Here is a 19,880-nt window from a genome sequence, read left to right as displayed (position 1 = left end):
TCCACGTACGTACGTATATTTAGACATGCACACATGCATGCACCTCTCACCATTAATATCCTCAATTCTCGGCTACGGTCTATTTAATTAGTTAATAATTAGTGTACAAGTCAATAAAAGCTACAAATTTTCAAGTTTTATGAAAGTAGGACATTAGTTTAAAGTTGAACGACACTAATCAGCTAGCTAGGGTTGAATTCATTTATATACATACATATATATGTATATGTATGTATATATATGTCGACAATGAGTGAAGCAGCAACATGGAAATTAAGCCTCTGATACCGACCCATTGAACGTCCGTCAATTAGGAGAAGATCATCGAAGTGCTACCTACATACGTGAAAGTGCAAGGAAATGTGTCGTATGGTGGGAGACTTGACCTTATCGATATCAGAAGTAGTACTACTTTCCAATATTACATAAATGTCTAGATTCAGCCCCTTCCATATATATGTTTTCAAAGCATTGAAGTTGAACTAAAGCTGGAAAGCAGCAAGGAAACTTCACCTGACCGCAGTACTATCTATATAGGATGGCGCCTATCATACCTATCAAGTATGCCTCCATCGAAGATTCTCTTCCTGCCTCTTTTATACGTGACTTTTGCTATAAAAAAATATTAATTTAATTCATTTATATTTAAAATTTAAATTAATATTATTTTTAATAAAATATATTTTTTGACCAATCATATCACATTGATGCACAGATTAATATATAATTATACTTGCAACTATATTTTTCTTTTTTATATATAATTTTATACTTTTTATTTGTGATAAGTGATACCACTGTAAATATATCTTATCATTTAGAAATTTATATAATATTTTATATCTATTTTACTATTAAAATAATTTTATAATTTAATGCAGTATAATATTAATATACGTCAGTTAATTTGTAAATTTTATTTTATGAGATCTCTTTGTAGTTAATGTATTTTTTATTATTATTCATAATTAATTCTCAATTATATATATATATATATATATAGGAGAAGTCAGAAGATAACAGAGTATGATCAGTAGTGCTGCAACAATTATGAGTGTGTTTCAGATAGATGTTACGTACGAGGCATGAGACCATCAGATAGCTAGACAATATATGCATGTGCGGCAGGCTTGCACGAAACTTTCGGGGAAAGAGATGATATTCAAGTAGAATTAGGTGGAAATTGGAAGTGTCATGAAAGTCTCATGTTAATTTGTTTTCTATATGCATGGTCTTAGTCGTCGTGTGAGAATGAGATGGTGATGATCAAATGAGCTGCCAAATTTATATGAGCCTAGTCCTCGATCTTCTTTCTTCTCATGTTTGTTATCTCGTGGGGTCCCAAGATCATTCGATGCGTGCATGGCCTTAATTAAGTGAATTAAGTCACATCTGTGACAGAATTGAATTTTCTTTTTCAATTATATATATATATATATATATATAGATGATGATGTTCGATCTCAATCCTCTATTACGCATGTATTGCTACCTTTGATCTGTGCCATTCTTGTAGAAAACCATACCGTGTATATATATATATACATGTATTGACAATCCAACAAAATTGGTCCACTCTCTACAGTACTCTTTGTGTCACAATATTAAAATATTTGGTTGTCTTCATCGATATATCCCATTAATTAGGCGCTAAAGCAACGATTCGTGAAGTACTATACATATACTTGGCCCATAGATAAATGAAACCGTGGAAACCATGCAGGACCACTTCGGTCCTGATCAACATAAAAGTATACGAATAACGTCATGATAATCATGATCATCACAAAATTCAGTCAAACCTATAATTAATTATAAATAAAATATTATTTACTCATTTATATGGTTTGAAATAATTTAAAAACTATTTAATAATTAATATTTGTAATTTCTTTTAAATAGTTAATGGTGCAATATTTTTAATATTTTCCGACATAAAACTCATGAGAGATGCTGCATAGTCCTAATTAATTAATAAATCTGTGTGAATTACTGGATAATAATATTATATATAGATTTAATAAATTATAAATAATAATTTATTTTAAAATCTCTCTCTCAATACATATTCTCTTAAAAAACTTGAATATTTGACATGGTCCGTGTGGTCACAAATGATGTCCAACCTGATCGAGCTCATCTTGTCTTGACCTCATGGATTGAAAGCTAGCCCACGTGCCATTGCCTAATTACCCGCATATAATTGGTCCACGATTAGATCAATATGCAGATATTTATATATGTATATATATATATTTATAAAATAGACTTTCGAACAAATTAATTATATAAATAAACACATACAAATGAATATAAAAAAAGGTATAAGGTTCATGATGAATAAATTAGTATAGAGAAAAAGAAGAAAAAGTTTATGTATTACTTATCTAGAAACAGAGATAAGTTATGTGTATTTGGGTGTTCAGAGTATTTTAACACTTCTTAATATATTCCACTACTAATTATTATTTTATTATTACTTTCGCTTACTTTTTATTACTATTTATTATTATTTAATATTCTATTATTACTTTTTACGTACTTTTTCATTACTATTCACAATATACCTCAATACTTCTCAATAGTCAATACTCAAACCTAAAAAAGACTAATAAAAACTTGAAAACTAAAGCTGAATATAATATATTTATTTATATAAACATGCCCTCATTTGGTAGATATAATTATGAGTTATGCATGTGATGCACGTTAATTTTAAAAAAGAATAAAATTTAGGATTAAAACAATTATTTAAAAAAAAAGAGTGCACGGTGCTTGCATGCACACAGTGACTGCTGCAAATATAATTGCTCCAATGATTAAAGAATCATCAAATTTCTTTTAACTCCTTATTATTAAACAATTATTTACTACGAAAATGATTATTTCTATATAAAAAAAAAACCTATTCACACGAGCCTCAAAAAGTTTGGTAATTTCTATATATCCGGCTTCTATATGCATCACATTAGGCAAATTATAACCATTTTCTACAAAACTTTCACTTTGTTGACTGTCATATTGATGTTTACAACATAGCATAACATGGTTCATGAATTACCAAAGTTAATGATACATGGAACTTTTTTTGAGTGAAGTAGATCAGACTGATCAGAGCTATTTATATAATCTATCAATTTAAAATGGTATAAGTTGAGAAAAACTAAATACTATTAATTTATATTATAGTTTAATCAACTGTTTAATTTATTTTTCATCAAATAAATTTAAATTAATAATTGAATTGGATATCTTATATCTTATTTTATAAATTGATATTTATTATGTATATTATATAAATAATGAGGTAATTATATATATAAGACCATTTAATGTTATTGATATTAACATAAGGAAAAATATAGTTGCAAGCACAATTGTGTATTAATCTGTGTATTAATGTGATGTGATTGTTCAAAAAGTAAATTTTATTGAAAAAAAATGTTAATTTAAATTTTAAATATGAATAAATCGATATTAGTACACAGATTAGTATACGACTGTGCTTGCATGTAGCAAAACTCTTAACATAATTGAGATAATGAGTACTTATCCGTACAGGCAAGTTGAGCACCAATTAGTGCACCGCTGCTGACGTGGCAGGTCGAATTATTTAAAAAAAAAAAAAAACATCAACGCCCGAGTGGGATTTCCTCTTTCTTCACAGCGAGCTCGCTCTCTCCCTCATTTTTCTGCTTCATATTTGGAGATTTGGGATGGGTTACTTGCACCTAAACGCTTTTGGTATCTGATTCTGTTTTTGATTCGGTTGGATTAGTTTTTGAAATCAAAACTAAGTTCTAATATTTGTTTTTAAAAAAACTATTTATTGCCCAGATTTTTATCCGGTGACTAAATTTCCGTGCTTTTTGTATTTGGGATATTTATTCTTTCGATTCGAAGAGGAACCTATTCTATATCTTACTTTGGTGATTGTTTGATCCATCTTGAATTCTCTTCAGTCATTCTTTACATAGAATTGTCGCCAAATTTTCCTTATCAGAGCTTTAAGAGAGTGAGTCAGGGAGAAAGAGCAGAGCGAATACATATTAGTTTAGGTTTTTTATTTATTTTTGGTATATGATGGTTTCTAAGAATAGTTTACGCGATGGATCAGGGTTTTATTTTATCAGAACAAGATAATTCAAGCCTGGCTTAAGTCGTTCTGGGTTGCAAAGATTTGGGAAGAAAGATGAGGAAGATGTTGTCGATGAATCCGCAACTTCAAGGCCTTATCTTTCTAAAGCTTGGGAGATTTTGGATAGAAGAAAGTTACAGAACCCATTGATGAATTGGAAAATTTCTACCTTCATAGTATGAAATGGTGGGCTCATTCCATTGCTTCAATGGAACGTAACGTCTCATTTTCCACGTCAGTTATCGGTACGCAATTGTTTACGCGAGCGGCCTGCATTCAGACTTTTCCTGATATATTTGATAAGTAAAATATTTAATTATATTATTATATTATAAAAACAAAATAATTATAGTGATAATAACATTATTATTTGTAAGGATGTTGCTAATGCCGCCACCAAATGGGGTCTTATTAACGATGATAACAGAACAACCTGTCGACTCTCGCCAACCACATCTATCATTACAACAGATTACGAGGACAGCAACTTGGCAAAATAATAATAATAAAAATAATAATGAAGACGACGACGACGACTGCACCAGCTTTGCTAGCTATAGCGGGTTTGGTTTTGGTTGGCGGAAGTTCACATGGTTCTCACTTGGCGCCATTGAGATGTAGAGGAAAAGAGGTAAAAAAGCAGTAGTACCCACAAAAGACATTTAAGAATAGAGAAGGATCAAGAACAGCCTTGAAAATCTCCATCCCTTAAATTTATTGATCGCCGTCATAATTACTCATGTCATCTTTGTGAACCATATATTAGATTTAGAGAAATTTTGCCGTTCTGAACATTTTCGATCTCCGTTGTTGGTTTTTTGGAAAGCATTTTGCGGTGGTCAGATGGACGGGAGTACTACCAGAAAAAGAAGCTTGCTAAAAGTGATTGTCCTTGGTGATAGTGGGTATGATTTAGAACGATTTCTTTGTTTTGATTCTTCTCCCTCTTTTCACATTCTCTTTGGATGGTTGGATGGATCCAGAACTGTTCTTCGTTATCTAGTACTTTACCGACAAGAATAATTACTTCACGTACAATCTTCCTAAAGTAAATCATGAATTTTATTTGTTGGTGGTATTCAGGGTGGGAAAGACATCTTTGATGAATCAGTATCCTTTTACATGATATTAGTAGGTTGTTTTTGCTTTGAGTACAATTTATTTTCTGGTCGAATTCTTGTTCCAAATATTAGTGTTGATCTTCAGTCTCTTCTTTTCTTATTTATGCAAACGAGCTATCACAAACGTCTTAACTTTCTCAACCAAATCGTGATGGACTTGGTGATAATAATAACGGGAATGGAGTTGGTGTTGGGCATGGAGGTGGAGGTGGAGGTGGAGGTGGAGGTGAGAAAAGGGTGGGGGGGCTTTGATGATGTCCTAACATTGAACACACATACGCTGGCACACTTATGACACCTGCATGTACGACATTTGAGTTAGTGCCTTTAGAATCCACTGCAGATTCTGTAATTCATTAACTCCTTAATCAGATATGTTTATAACAAGTTCAGTCAACGATATAAAGCTACAATTGGTGCTGATTTTGTCACAAAAGAAGTACAGATTGATGATAAACTGGTCACTTTACAGGTAGACAACTAATGGTTTCACGAAGACAAGCATTATTCTTGATCTTTTCCTCCATTTAAACCGAGGATTATAGTAAGTTTTCTGGTAAAATTGGTTCAAGTAATTGTTTTGCAGATTTGGGATACAGCAGGGCAGGAAAGGTTTCAAAGTCTAGGGTCTGCATTTTATAGAGGGGCCGAATGTTGTGTTCTTGTATATGATGTAAATGCACATAAATCATTTGAAACACTGAACACTTGGCGTGAAGAATTCCTTAAACAGGTATCATGATGTCTCTCTTCATTGTCTCTCCATGTGTTGTGTGATTTTTAAAAAGATCTTGTTATCTTGGCTCAGTGTATAATTATAGCTTTCTTCTTATCTTGCATACCCGAGAAGCAAATTATTTATATGTGCATACTTCAACATATTAATTTATATCAAATGAAGGTTGTGTGAAATGGTAGATGGCAAAGGACTTATACTCTGTTCACTAGTAAAAAAGGAATTATGATCTTTTATGTTAAGGTATGAGGTATTCAGTGTTCGTAGATTAAATACGGTTTGAAGTTTAAGACTTGATTATTCTGCAACGAGAGAACATGATTTTAATGAGGAGTCAGGTGACATTAGATCCTACCAAACACTTACTAAAATCAGATTTTTTTTCTTTAGAATCGCAGATGCAACTAGTGACTATACATCTCCTCATCAAGATCGCTTGTGCTCGCCATTTGTCTCGCCCTAAATGGAATGGCTCTCTTAGTTATGCTGTGATCTGAGCTGAGTCCCCACGTCCGCTCTTCTCCGCCCACAACCTAAGAAGTTGGCTTTGCCAACATAACATTAGGGCCATCCCCTTTCCTACGAGTGGGGATTGTCCTGTAGTAGGACAGAGGACTTATCGCGATGCCCGCAGACCAGTTTGCGATGTCTCCATCTCTGACCTTCGTCCAACAGGCCTAGTATACTCTACTTGCTACTTCTTCACCTGTGTAGAATATGATTTTAGTATGTGAGGAGTCGGGTGACATTAGATCCTACCTAGTAATAGGACGCTATGAAATTCTGTGACATCAAAAGAGGGCACATGCATATACCGTGGAGAGCCAACTTTTTCTGGGGTAAAACTGCATGGTTTATCATTATTGGTATCATCTTTAACCAGAAAAAGATTACATCATTAAACTCTTGTGTAATTTTCTGCTACATGATGTGTTTGGAAAACAAATATTATCCAATATATGTTTTAGTTGCTCTGTCTCTTGAGATTCTTCTCTTACTCTTTCTTACCATGCAGCATATTTGATTAGGATGTGCACTGATTCTCATTTGAATTTTGCACCAGGTAGATCCGGCTGCACCCGGCAACTTTCCCTTTATATTACTTGGAAATAAGATTGACAAAGATGGTGGAAACAGCCGAGTGGTATGGACATGATTGCATCCCTTACATTTGTTGCATTTGTTGCATTTGTTTTTGGCATATAATTTAAGGCAACCAGCGGTGCAGGTTTCTGAAAGGCAAGCTAAGGAGTGGTGTGCTTCCAGGGCAAATATACCTTACTTTGAGACTTCAGCGAAAGAGGGCTACAACGTTGATGAAGCATTTCTGTTTGTTGCTAGAGCTGCACTAGCTAATGAACAAGGATGGGATTTAGACAGGTAAAGTTATAAACCTGAGGACTAATGTCTTCATTCTCTGTAAGTTCTGGTCACAAAGTCAATTACTTATAGCTAGCTATCCTCTCCAACAGCTTACAGTACGTTCATTTTGCAGTTACTTCCAGGGTCTCTCAGAATCTTTATCAGATATTGAACGGAGAGGATCTTGTGCATGCTAAACTTGGTTTCCATGGATTGGATCCTTCTATCAAGCATCTACTGCTGTTATAATTCTTTTATTGCTGTTGTTTTTATTACCAATTTTTAGGTGATAGGAGGAGGTGTTTTATCCTTTTCAAATATTCTAATATATATCAGTATAGTTTTTAGATGGTAATTATGCTGCTAATCGACAAAGCGACCAAGTTGGTGTGACATAAAAACCTGCAAATTCTTGTACTCGATCAACATTAATGCGTGTTTGTCTGCAAAGTTGTAAATTATCATTGTTTTCTGAGCAATGTGTGAATTAATTGAAGAGAACTGATATAGATACAAAAAGATTGTATAAAGTAAATTTAAAGAATATTTTAGATCTATTTTATAATAAAAGTAACTTTACAATATCACATATCATATCAAATTATATTAATTTGTGAGTTTATTTTTATGTAATTTTTTTGTAAATAAAATATTTTTCTTAATTGAATACAGTTTGGATATCATTTCACACAATTTGCTGGCTAAAGGGTTGCCCCTTTTTTGGTAAGTTCAAATTTTAAAACGATAAGTATTAATTTTTATTTTTTAAAAATAAACCTGATATCATTCAAAAAACAGCCAACGGTAAACAAACACTATTTGAGATTTTTCAACGGTCAAGATCTTCTGATTATTTTCCTGTACCGACCAACTAAAAATATCGCATACGCACGGAGAAAGAACTTACTCCGTCCTCTCCGATGGCGTTCTCTGCGATTACAACCCGTTGCCCCTTTTTTCTTCCTCTAACCCAAAACCCCCCGTCAAGCTCTTCACCTCAAAATTCAGTTTCTTTCCGACATTCCCCATTAAAAGTAAACGGTCGAAAACCTATTTCAATTCGAGCAGTTTCGGTCTCAGGTACTCATTTTTTTTTTTCCAAACATTTTTGTGTATACTTTCAATGATCTATTTTTTCTTTTCTTTAGTAACTTCGTTAGACTTTAAGTTAGTTAATCTGAAAGAATATGTGATTTTTATTTTATTCTTTTTTCGACTTATTGGGTATGGCGTGAATAACTGGGAAATTATAAATTGTCATTTATTTTCTTCTCTTGTCGTTTTTTTCCTTTATTTGTTCCAGATGTATACTTTGGAGCACCTTGAGTGATTAAACTTGTAATTGGGACCCGTATGCTTGAAACGTAGCAAATCGTATAGAATATGTTAGAAGATGCCCAACATTAGAGGACTCCTTGCTGAATTACAAGAGAATATTAATCCTTTATTGGTTAGTTAAATCCTGTAATGGGTTTTGGAGTTATCTAAATTCAACCTCCTTTTGGGCTTATGACAAAAACCTTAATGGTAACAAGATCTGACATGTAATATTTTTTTTCTCTAAATGAAATACTTTTCTTTTAGTTTTTTTTATTCTTGGTTGCATGGATGATGGGAAGGTGCCAATTTTAGGATCATGTTATTCACAAGGCTAAAAGGTTAACATATTGTCTTATGATGAAGTGTACCCTTTCTTAGCACACAAAAGGATTGCACATATTTATATGATTATCAGTAGTAGTTTCAATGGGGTATGTTCTGAATGTGGAGAGCATGTCTAGCATTTTGGAATGCAAGATATCACAGCTGCCAATGAAATATTTGGGTCTTCCTATGGGTGCCGCATTCAAATCAAAATCTATTTGGGATGATGTACTTGAAAAAATGGAGTGGAAACTGGCTAGTTAAAGAAGTTTTATTTATTCAGAAGTTGTATTTATTCGGAGGTGGTAGGGTCACTATGTTATGGCTTGTCACATGGAGAAACTTGGATTTCTTGTTGGGGGTTGGGGGGTTGGCTGAACGATGAGTTTAAATTCCACCTGGTAAAATGGGCCATGGTGTACTCCCTTATCCCGGAAGGAGTCTTGGGAATTCAGAACTTGCAGTCTTTTAACAAAGCTTTGCTTGGCAAATGGCTATGGAGATACCACAATGAATGGGGAGTACTATGGAGAGCCGTCATAGAATCGAAGTATGGTGAACCATGGGGAGGATGGTGTTCAAATGAGGTAACTGGGCCATATGGGGTGGGAATAAGAAGATGATGGGACACATATTCAAGAAATATCTGTTTTGAGGTGGGTGATGGGTCCAAAATTAAATTTTGGCATGATGAATGGTGTGGTGATAGGATACTCAAGGAAGCTTATCTAGAGTTCTATGGCATAGCAAAAATGAAAGAAGCCTCAATTGTGGACCTCTTACTCCTATCTAATGGTACTCCTCAATGGGAGGTTACATTCTTTAGAGACGCACAAGATTGGGAAGTTGATGCTTTCTCGGAATTCTATGATCTAGTGTACTCTACCCATATAAGGAGGGGAGCTGAAGATGGTCTTTTGGTGCCCTTCTAAGAAAGAGAAGTTTACAATCCAATCCTACTATCGTGCCATGATCACATAATACAAATCTATTTCCATGGAAGAGAGTATTTGGAAGACAAAAGCACCCCTGAAGGCAAACTTTTTTGTATGGATGGCTTCATTAGGGAGGATACTCATAATAGACACAACCTACGGAATTGCCACAACATAGTCATGGATTGGTGCTGTATTGTGCAAAAGAGTGGAGAATCTGTAGTTCATGTATTACTTCATTGTGACATTGCTACGACCCTTTGGAATGACTTCTTTGCCAGGGTGGGATTAGCTTGGGTGATGCCGAAAAGGGTAATCGACCTCGTAGCTTCTTGGCGAGGTATCTAGTACAACCTTTTGATTGCAACTGTGTGGAAGATGGTCCCAGTTTATCTTTGGTGGTGTATTTGGAGGGAGAGGAATGCAAGAAGCTTTGATCGGGAGCGGTCAATGAAAGAGCTTAGAAGTTTATTTTTCAAGACTTTACTCAATGATTGATTGTAATTGATTTTAATGGCATAAGCTGCATAACTTTTCATGACTTCCTTGTATTGCTATGCTAGCATGCATAGGCGACACTCTTGTATATATCCTATATATACTTGGGCCTTTGTCTACTTTATGCTCAATAAAATTTTGTTTATTGATAAAAAAAAAATGATTATTAGCAAAACAACTTGTTTGAGATGCTTTAAACCTGAGAATGATTCATTTTGCTAGTTCATGGTATGTAATCCTATGTAGTTCATGTAATTTATCTTCCTTCAACAGCAGTTGATGAATTAAGAGTAGCTGCATCAATCTTTCATTTCCTGAGGTTTCACTTGATACTTGGGAAAGCAGTCGGCATTGTAATTATTTTTTAAAGTTCAGATTTGTTGAGTATATGACCATAGCCATATAAACTTCCTCTATTTTTCAGCTGCACCAGCATCTGAGGGCGTCACACCAGCAATTTTGCTTACAGATAATGCGTTGAAGCACTTGAATAAGATGAGGCTTGAGCGTACTGAAGATTTGTGCTTGAGAATTGGTGTCAAGCAGGGTGGATGCTCTGGCATGTCTTATACAATGGAGTTTGAAAATATATCAAATACACGATCAGACGATTCGATCATCGAATATAATGGTTTTGTGATTGGTAAGTCATCATAATTGTATATGTTTGCTTGTGTTAGGATGTACACTTTATACAATTTTTAATATTATTTATAGCTAAGTGGTGTCACCCTTTGTGGATTCTTTGTTGGTAGACAGATAGGCAATAGTCCATGAAAGTGAGGGAGTGTATTCCAAAACTGGCATGCTGAGTGTGTAGTGTGATCTAAACCACAGGCAATTGTTAGGTCCTGTTTGAATTTTAATTATTACGGAAATAATATTACAAGGGAGGTTTAGGATGATAGGTGAAGGTTTTATATGAGCAGAAGGAAGAGAAAAATGATAGAATACAAAAGAAAAATGGAGCAGAGAAATATCTGAAGTGGAGTCAATTTTAAAAGGAAATTGTGTGATGAGCGCTTCTGCCTTTTGATCATTTTCTTTTACTTCTGCCTTTTGATCATTTTCTTTTACATCTAACTTTAATATTTATGTAAGAATATAATTATAGAGTCAAAGACTTGACAGTGGAAATGGTTTACTCAAGAATATTCACATATAGAAAAAAAAATAAAAAATCTAAGTACAAATAATTAAAATGTCAAAGGCTTGACAGTGAAAGTAACGTAACAGAAAAAGATGGTGAAAATGACGGTGCAGCACTTACAGGCGACAAAATGTTTGAATTATCATAGTCAATCTGCGAACTATAACCCAAAAAGAAAATCCTCACACTCTTTCCCATCATTTGCTAGTTTATATGATCTTTAAGGATTGGTATTTCAATAACTAATTAGCTACTGTAAATGTGTTATCATTGATCGCAATTTCTGGCAGATTTTTCAAATAGTAACTTATACTATAATCATAAGCTGGATTGTAATACAATAGATCTCACAGTAAGTGGTGTGTTACACACCTGACTTGTAGATAGCAAACTCATGATAGTATTATCTTGTTTGTGTGATAAAAAGTCAAATCCAATTGCTAATTGTTCGGAAGATTCTTTTTTTGATAAGTAAACGGTAGTATTAATAATAATAGGCGTAGCCCAAGTACACAAGAAGGTATACAAGAGATAAGACCTATCTAGGTGGCTATAGAAGTCACTAGAAACTCGTGTACATTTAGGCCATTAAAGTCTATAGCTAGAGACCATAGAAATAAAGTGCTGAAAAATAAGATACAAAGCTCCTCAAATGTCCTCTCCTTATCTTCAAATGTTCATTCATTTTGCTCTTGCCAAATGCACCACATAATGCAGATAGGTACCATCTTCCACACAGCTTTGATATGTAGATCTCCCCCTGGCATCGCCCAACTGGCTAATAGTTCAACAATTGACTTCGACATCACCCAATTCAACCCTACTCGACGGAATACTTCACACCACAATGCTCTAGCTGTCTCACAGTGTAGCAGGAGATGATTCACTGACTCACTAGCTTTCTTACACATACAGCACCAATCAGTAATGATTACCCTCCGCTTCCGCAGATTATCGGTGGTCAGAATCTTACCCAGGGCTGCTGTCCAGATGAAGAAAAGTGTTTTGGGCGGCGCCTTATTCCTCCACAATCTTCTCCATGGAAACGGAACATTCGGTATATCTGTAAGGGCCTTATAATAAGAGCGAACCGAGAAAATACCCTTACCCGTATGTTTCTACCACAGCTTATCTTCATGCAATCCATTCGGCTTCATAGAGTACACTAGGTTAAAAAAATCTACGAAACTGTTAACTTCCCAATCATGTGCTGTTCTATAAAAAGTGATGTTCCAGTGTACATGATCCCCTGAGCGAATCAAAAGATCCGCGACCGAAGCTTCTTGATCGCACGCCACTTGATATACAAAAGGAAAAGCATCCTTCAGTGTCTCCTCCCCACACCAAATGTCCCTCCAAAATCTTATACGTGTGCCCTCCCCCACCAAAAGTTTAATATGGTTGGCAAACAACCTCCATCCTCTTCTTATTTGCTTCCAGATCCCCACTCCATACGGCCCATTCCTTTCTCTAGTACACCATCCCCCCATAGGCTGCCATATTTACTATGAACTACTGCTTTCCATAATGCTTCTGGCTCCAATTATATCTCCAAAACCATTTCCCTAGGAGTGCCCGATTGAACTTTCTCAAGTTCTTTATCCCCAAACCACTTGAAGAAATTGGTCTGCAAACTGTATCCTAGTTGATTAGGTGAAACTTGAATTCATCCCCCAAACCACTCCAAAGGAAATCCCGATACAATTTTTCAATCCGTGCCGCCACAGAAGCTGGAATTGTAAAAAGAGACAGGAAGTAAGTGGGTAAGTTAGAAAGAGTACTCTTTATCAGGGTCACTTGGCCTCCTTTCGATAAGTACAGTCTCTTCCATCTAGCCAATCTTCTCTCTATTTTCTCAATAACTGTATCCCATATAGTTATGGCACGTGAAGCCGCCCCCAGCGGTAGACCCAGATATGTCATAGGAAGAGTGGCTACCTTACACCCCAAAGTGTTAGCCAACTGTCGAGATCTACTAACATTATCAATAGAAAAATGATGTCTGCACACTTATAAGAGTTGCAAACTTGTACTTTGAGGTGGATGATGCCAAAAAATATGATTGAGAATAACGGACTCGGCTGAACCTGGGGAATAGCACCAAGAGTGATTCTATGTTTCGTACGCTGATAGGAATCTAACTTATCAAAAAAAAAAAAAAAAAAAATGCTGATAGGAATCTATGGATCTGATACCGTTGGTCCATGGAGCTGATTTCTGGGAATACATGTTCTCAATATATTAATATATACTTATATAAAAAAAATCTGTTAGTCTTCAGTTTCCTGTAAATCTCAACAAAGAACCTGTTTGCAATTCATGTATAAAAAGAAGACAGGTTTGCAATTTCGCAGACAGGTTCTTTTTGTATTTTGCTGGCATACTTGGCAAACATGAAAATTTCCAAAATTCCTTATAACTTCATTCCCAAACATCACTCAAACACAAAACACTTTTCAATTTCAAATTTTTCATCTAATTATTATCTAATCATTACTCAAACATCAAATCAATACAACTTTTACAAACTTCAAACATAAATAATATTAAAAAAGTATATTTAAACAACTTTCTAATTTTATCTATTCATTTTTATTCAACTGTTTCTCTCATATTTTTTTAAAATCCAATAAAACATTTTCACTACTATTCACAAAATTTTGAGATACTTTAAGCATCCAAACATGCCCTGAAGATGAATTGCAAGCACTCACCATTGTTGCTGGTTATTTGTCATTTAACCATTTCAATCCTTGATGACACCTGGGCCAACACTAGTCTTAATGTCCTTATCCGTATCCTGTTAATGTTGCCAAACTGGATTACCATGGGAGGTTTTTACAGGATATCATCGATGATTAATATTGATTGATGAGTAATTGGGTTCTATTCCAATAAGCATGCACCAACTTGAGTTTTAATTATTTTTTCATTGTTAGCAATGCCAATTGCCATAACAATATGGCCTTATTGCCAAGTTTAATATCCGTGAAGTTGGCGTCTTTCATGCAGAACACCTGAGTCATGAATAGAGTTAACCCTGTCATGTGACATGGTTCGGGTGATTCCCTCAACACATACCAAACTGTCTGCACATACCAAATACTGTCAGGAGCTTGGGGTGTGATGAGCGAGGTCAACCATGAGCAAAGAATGAAGGGGTGAAGACAACAAAAAGGATGGGGACGCTATGCAGTGGAGTTTTACTTTTATTGAAGCTTTGCGTTTTATCCTTGCTGGTTGTTAGTCTATCCCACGTGTCATGTAGCACGGCAGTGTTAGCAGTGGAGTCTGTTGGAGGGTTGTTATCGATTTGGTATATTCATATAAATAGGAGAGGAAAGAAAGAGGGAAGATTATTCTGAATTGTAATCTCTGGAACTTTCCTTGGGAGGTTTAGGAATTGCCTCGAATGAATTCCTGGAGTGATGAATGTATGGACATATAAATTTCAGTAAATAAGATTCAACCCATTTCCTTTGCAATTGTCATCTTCTTTTACAATCCTGCTTCGTAATTTACCGAGGTCCATAACAAATACCCAAATGCCTCTACAAGCACTAGATTACGTGACAGTTCTTAATCTTTCTAATGTAGTTGTTTTAAATATATAATTTCATTTTCACTGGTTATATTTCTTTTTGTGGCAGTTTGTGATCCAAAGAGCCTTCTTTTCTTATTCGGGATGCAGTTGGACTATAGTGATGCTCTAATTGGTGGAGGCTTCTCCTTCAAGAACCCAAATGCTACACAAACATGCGGTTGTGGTAAATCCTTTGCAGCTGAGATGTGAAACTATGTGTAAAACAACTGAAATGAGAGTAAATAGATTACACCATGACTGTAAAATTGGCAATCAACTTTCTACAATGGATGAAATAGCCTGTAATGAATAATAATAGCTTTTGTTTTTGTTCTCTCTTCCTAAGGCTTCCCATAAATTGATTTTAATTTCCAGTGCGTATCATATTTCCATATGCTGCTTCACATTTTAAAACTGATTGCATCTAGCCAAACCGCAATTTAGGTGTGCTTTATAGGAATGGTAGTTCATCAAAGCTTTAAAAGTCCATGTTTACCATACGTATCATTTGTTTACTTTTTAATTTTACTCTTGATGTAATTGTTAATGCTAAATTATGCAGAACTACTTTCATTCCCATTATTTTAGGTGCTATATATATATATGGCAGCAGTATCTCTATTTCTTAATCAATCATTTAGGAAATAGTAGCTGTGCTGGTACCATTTGTTCTCCTGGTGACATTTCCTTTACAAAAACTAGTGCTCACACGTTCTGCTTCCATCGTTTGTTGGTCTTCATGTGCTATATCTGAATCAATCCCAAATGCCTATTTTTTCATGTGAGCTGTCGAAGAGTTGGAGTGAATAGTTAATTTTGGTCTTCTTGGTCCTTGACCTCAAGGTTTAAGTCACCATTTCTTTACGTTGAATTTAGCCCAGTGAGATCCTGTGTAGCCACGATGATCCAAAATAGAACTGGATCATTTTCATTTCACTCGTGTGTTCAAAAGATATTTAGACTGAAACTGATTTTCATTTTCCTTCTAAATGGAGAAAGGAAGTTATAAAAAGCTCTTAATCATCTTGATGAGGGTCGAAATTGCTCAAGCCTTCTGTTGCTAGACCTCTGTCGGAAAAACCAAAAAAAAAAAAAAAAAAAAAAAAAAAAAAAAAAAGAAGGGCAGGAAAGATGGAAATTTTATAAATCATAAGAGAAAGCAGAAACAAACACCCTTGATCGATACACCCCAACTAAGAAATGGTAGCGATATTCAATGTTTAACATCATAATACCCATTTGAAGGGAGATAGTGATAATATTGACATTCTTCGTTCAATAATTATCCACAACTGTTCCTTCTGCAGCAACTGTCAATTACTCAAACCCATTCCTGAAATCGATGCGTCTGATCCACCATTGGCTCTGAAGATGTTGATTTATAATATTGAACATCGGCAGCAAATGCTGACTTTAACGTCTACTTCAATCTTTCCTGAGCATTGATTGGGTTCAAAGTTAAAACCAGTTTAAAACCAACATCATATTCACATATTTCTGTTTTCTTTTTCTTAAAAGAAAGAGAGAGATTCACAAAACTGTGACTTTAGTATCATTAATTATTATAAAACTCTCTCTCTAATACCATGTTATGAAATGAAAAAAGTTCTATCACCAAATATATATAATTAAAAGTTCATTGGAACTCAGTATTATTGACGTACCATTCTTGTTTTCGTTGGACGTTGGTGGTTGAATGAGGACGGCCAGATTCACGGGCTGCGGCAACCCTTCACGATCTCCTGCATATTGGAAGTACTCATTTTCTAGCTGAGGCTTCTATCATGATGCATGCTAGACTGACCAACTACATTGTTTCGATTATTTTTGGAGTGCAATTCTATATATAGGGATCTAATAACGTTCTTAAATTAAAATTTTTATAGAGTTTAGAGCTAGAAAGAGTCGGACACGGCGTAGTGTGATCCCTTGACAGCGTTATTTTTATATGTTCACGTACGTATACGTAGATCTTTTAAAAAATATTAAATATTCATTAAATATTTTAATTTCGTATTCCTCTGTCTCTAGTATTCTAATCCATTCTTTTAAGAACAGTTTTAATAAAATTTGGGAGAAACGAGGGAGAAGGAAACCACGTGGTTATATATATATATATATATATTATCACATATAATATAAATAAATAAACAAATATTACCAATCGGGATCCCTTCGGGTATATTCGCGTTGTCCTTCTTGTCATGAGTAGAATTTTCTCGTGCAGGAAAGTTAAAGCTATTCTGCTGCTCTTTCAACGGATGATGATCTGCATGTCCGATAATTTGCACATGATGGTCATATTTCTGTCGTTGGAAAGTGTACTAATTATTTATTTATTTATTTATTTTATGTAAAGGACAATAAATTATTGGCTACTTTTTATGTTTACTATTTAATTAGTTTTCTTGTCCACGAAATTAACAAAAGAAATCATGTTATTCAGAATATTCAAAAACAAAAACTAAGTAATATAAGGAAGAAGTCATTCATATATATATATGCAATCCTTTATATAATTTATGTTCATATATATATATATATATATATTTGTTCTTTGTTTATATATATATGTCTAATTTTGTAGAATTTTGTATATATTTATATATGAGGTTTTCATAGTATAAAAAAATAACCAAAAAAATATTAATTAGTATATTTAATAAAAAAAATGGAATTGATCTCGCAATCTACCTTCTTTTTGCACGGGGAGTTCGATATTGGTGTTGCGAGGTCTCTCGCTGTTGCGAAGATCATCAGCTTCATGTTTTGGTGGCTGTTCTTTTATCAACTCGATATTTTCTTTTAACCCATCAGAACTCTTTGCAGGTTGCTCTTTTGACGACACATCTACTGCATGCCCAAGCGAATTAATTTAGCATACCTAGCTTTATTAGAGCATCCTCACCGGCTTATCTATATCTAAAATATATCCTACTTTTAACTATCAGATACAAAACTCACTTGCAACGGATTAGCTATTAACAAAATTTGTAGCTTTGAGCTACACTATTGATAAGGAAAATATCAAATTTGTAGCTTAATTACATGACATGCTAAACAGTTAAAATACAGGATGATAAAAAAAGGGAAGAAAAAAAGAAAAAAGACAACGCAGAGAGAAAATTAACTATATATAGACGTTAAGACATGACGTGTTTATAACATGCGGTAGAAGCTCAACCCTCTCGTTAAAATCAATAAAACAGGGTGCGGTTTCGTACTTAAATTAAGGAAAATAGAAAAGAGAAAATATATAATAATAATAATAATAATAATAATAATAATAATAATAATAATAATAATAATAATAATAATAATACAATTGCATGTCATAGACATTCAGTATGAAGAGAAAAAAAAAAAAAACCATAATCTTGTGGATTTTCCATATTTTTGCTTATAATTAAGTTAGTCTAGATCATATATAGATCGATCATGAATGCTATGCATATTATATATATTGAGTAATAAATGTAATTATTAAGATGATCAATATATATATAACTTAATTATAGAAATAAATCTTAAGTTCGATCAAGTATTAATAAACTATACCCATACCATTTCTCTTGTGATCTTCCTCCTGCCTGAGAGCAATATCTGCTTTTGGCTGCTGCTCTTGACCCGGAAACGTCGGTACTGAACTTGCATATATTGGAGTGCTGTTTGTGCTCATCTTTGTAGGGATGGGATCTCTCATGTCTCTTGTTTCTCTTCCGATGTTGTCCCCTCCAAGAACACTACCCTTAATGCGTTGCTCTTCTCGTGGATGGATAGGGCTATACGTTGTAACGCTGTCGTCTTTGCCTTTAATGTTGCCGCTAATGTCTTCCCGTCCCCAGGTACCCTTTTTCTGCTGCTCTGGGTCGAGAACTTGATCCTCCCTATTCATTCTGATAATTTGTGTCAAGAATGAAGGAAGTTCTTTTTCCTCAATTTAGGGAGTATTTTTAGCTGGAAGATCAAGGTGCTATTCATTCTATATGTTTTTGCTTATAAGCCAGCTAGGTTCTTCATGCCCCAAGGGATCATTTACTTTGTTTAAGATTCTCCACTATTAACTTTGCAAGAACGAAAAGAACCACATTCGAAGGAGTTCTTGGTCTAGTCAAGAACGGCCACTTTGAATATATTAATTAATAAACCCGAATCACTTTGAACAATAAAGGGAAGGGAATAAGGGATCGGATGAAGCTTCCTAGCTAACCTTTGGTCTAGTCAAGATATGTAAAAGCCTTGGCCTTCCATTCATGTGATTGTGTTATACATGAAAGTATCTATATATGGAATATTAATTACTTATGTAAATGTTGCCAAGAGAAGGGAAACAGCACGCATGCCCTAGCTGAGCTCCACCTAAATGCAGAGAGATTTTGATGTAGAAAAGCAAGGGACGAACTCTTGAACCCTTGGTTGTACTATTTTCTTTTCTGTTCGCAGAAGAACCAATAATGCATAATATCCTAATAAAGTTTAAATACTAAAATATTGATGCATATGATTTTGTTCAAAGTCAAACTGATCATTCTGTTTTATTTTTTATTTTTGTTAACGTGAGAAATACTTTATTTATACTGATATTTTACAAAAATAAACTTACAAATTGATATTTTGATATAGTTCTTTAAATTATAAAATACTATTTCTTATAAAGAAGATATAATATATTACATCAAATCATATGATTCTATAAATTTTTATTTACTTTGT

At 34.2% G+C, this 19,880-nt stretch overlaps 3 protein-coding genes across 5 annotated transcripts; 2 read left to right on the top strand and 1 right to left on the bottom strand.

Moving 5' to 3' along the window:
* Positions 1 to 3,657: 3,657 nt before the first annotated feature.
* Positions 3,658 to 7,832, top strand: LOC122303519 (ras-related protein Rab7-like). Of its 3 annotated transcripts, XM_043115334.1 has the most exons (8): positions 3,666 to 4,769; positions 4,965 to 5,043; positions 5,222 to 5,248; positions 5,632 to 5,731; positions 5,846 to 5,992; positions 7,059 to 7,139; positions 7,224 to 7,375; positions 7,491 to 7,832. In XM_043115334.1, exons 2-8 carry the CDS (start codon positions 4,982 to 4,984, stop codon positions 7,552 to 7,554), a joined length of 633 nt encoding a protein of 210 aa, XP_042971268.1. In that variant the 5' UTR covers positions 3,666 to 4,769; positions 4,965 to 4,981; the 3' UTR covers positions 7,555 to 7,832. The 3 variants fall into 3 exon arrangements, with proteins under 3 accessions (XP_042971269.1, XP_042971268.1, XP_042971267.1); XM_043115335.1 differs by having other exon boundaries at positions 3,658 to 5,043; positions 7,063 to 7,139; XM_043115333.1 differs by having other exon boundaries at positions 3,669 to 5,043.
* A 378-nt stretch (positions 7,833 to 8,210) lies between these two features.
* On the top strand, positions 8,211 to 15,505 carry LOC122303520 (iron-sulfur assembly protein IscA, chloroplastic-like). The gene is made up of 3 exons (XM_043115336.1): positions 8,211 to 8,437; positions 10,859 to 11,077; positions 15,235 to 15,505. The coding sequence occupies exons 1-3, from the start codon at positions 8,278 to 8,280 to the stop codon at positions 15,375 to 15,377; spliced, it is 522 nt and encodes a 173-aa protein (XP_042971270.1). The 5' UTR covers positions 8,211 to 8,277; the 3' UTR covers positions 15,378 to 15,505.
* A 792-nt stretch (positions 15,506 to 16,297) lies between these two features.
* Positions 16,298 to 19,136, bottom strand: LOC122303518. The gene is made up of 5 exons (XM_043115332.1): positions 18,732 to 19,136; positions 17,862 to 18,020; positions 17,329 to 17,436; positions 16,832 to 16,909; positions 16,298 to 16,602 (listed from the first exon to the last, which is right to left on the bottom strand). The coding sequence occupies exons 1-5, from the start codon at positions 19,060 to 19,062 to the stop codon at positions 16,547 to 16,549; spliced, it is 732 nt and encodes a 243-aa protein (XP_042971266.1). The 5' UTR covers positions 19,063 to 19,136; the 3' UTR covers positions 16,298 to 16,546.
* Positions 19,137 to 19,880: the final 744 nt, after the last annotated feature.

The sequence above is a fragment of the Carya illinoinensis genome, chromosome 3, assembly GCF_018687715.1.
Source record: "Carya illinoinensis cultivar Pawnee chromosome 3, C.illinoinensisPawnee_v1, whole genome shotgun sequence".
Lineage (NCBI taxonomy): Eukaryota > Viridiplantae > Streptophyta > Magnoliopsida > Fagales > Juglandaceae > Carya > Carya illinoinensis.
The sequence above is the reverse complement of the archived record's forward strand: the minus strand, read 5'-3'. Positions and strand labels throughout refer to the sequence as shown.

Coding starts and splice junctions, on each gene's coding strand:
- LOC122303519 (XM_043115334.1), top strand. CDS start 4,982: ATGGACGGGAGTACTACCAGAAAAAGAAGCTTGCTAAAAGTGATTGTC. Junction 5,044..5,221: donor ATTGTCCTTGGTGATAGTGG/GTATGATTTAGA, acceptor GGTGGTATTCAG/GGTGGGAAAGACATCTTTGA. Junction 7,140..7,223: donor ATGGTGGAAACAGCCGAGTG/GTATGGACATGA, acceptor CCAGCGGTGCAG/GTTTCTGAAAGGCAAGCTAA.
- LOC122303520 (XM_043115336.1), top strand. CDS start 8,278: ATGGCGTTCTCTGCGATTACAACCCGTTGCCCCTTTTTTCTTCCTCTA. Junction 8,438..10,858: donor TCGAGCAGTTTCGGTCTCAG/GTACTCATTTTT, acceptor TCTATTTTTCAG/CTGCACCAGCATCTGAGGGC. Junction 11,078..15,234: donor ATATAATGGTTTTGTGATTG/GTAAGTCATCAT, acceptor TTTTTGTGGCAG/TTTGTGATCCAAAGAGCCTT.
- LOC122303518 (XM_043115332.1), bottom strand. CDS start 19,062: ATGAATAGGGAGGATCAAGTTCTCGACCCAGAGCAGCAGAAAAAGGGT. Junction 18,021..18,731: donor GGAAGATCACAAGAGAAATG/GTATGGGTATAG, acceptor TTGGGCATGCAG/TAGATGTGTCGTCAAAAGAG. Junction 16,603..16,831: donor GTCCAACGAAAACAAGAATG/GTACGTCAATAA, acceptor ATCAATGCTCAG/GAAAGATTGAAGTAGACGTT.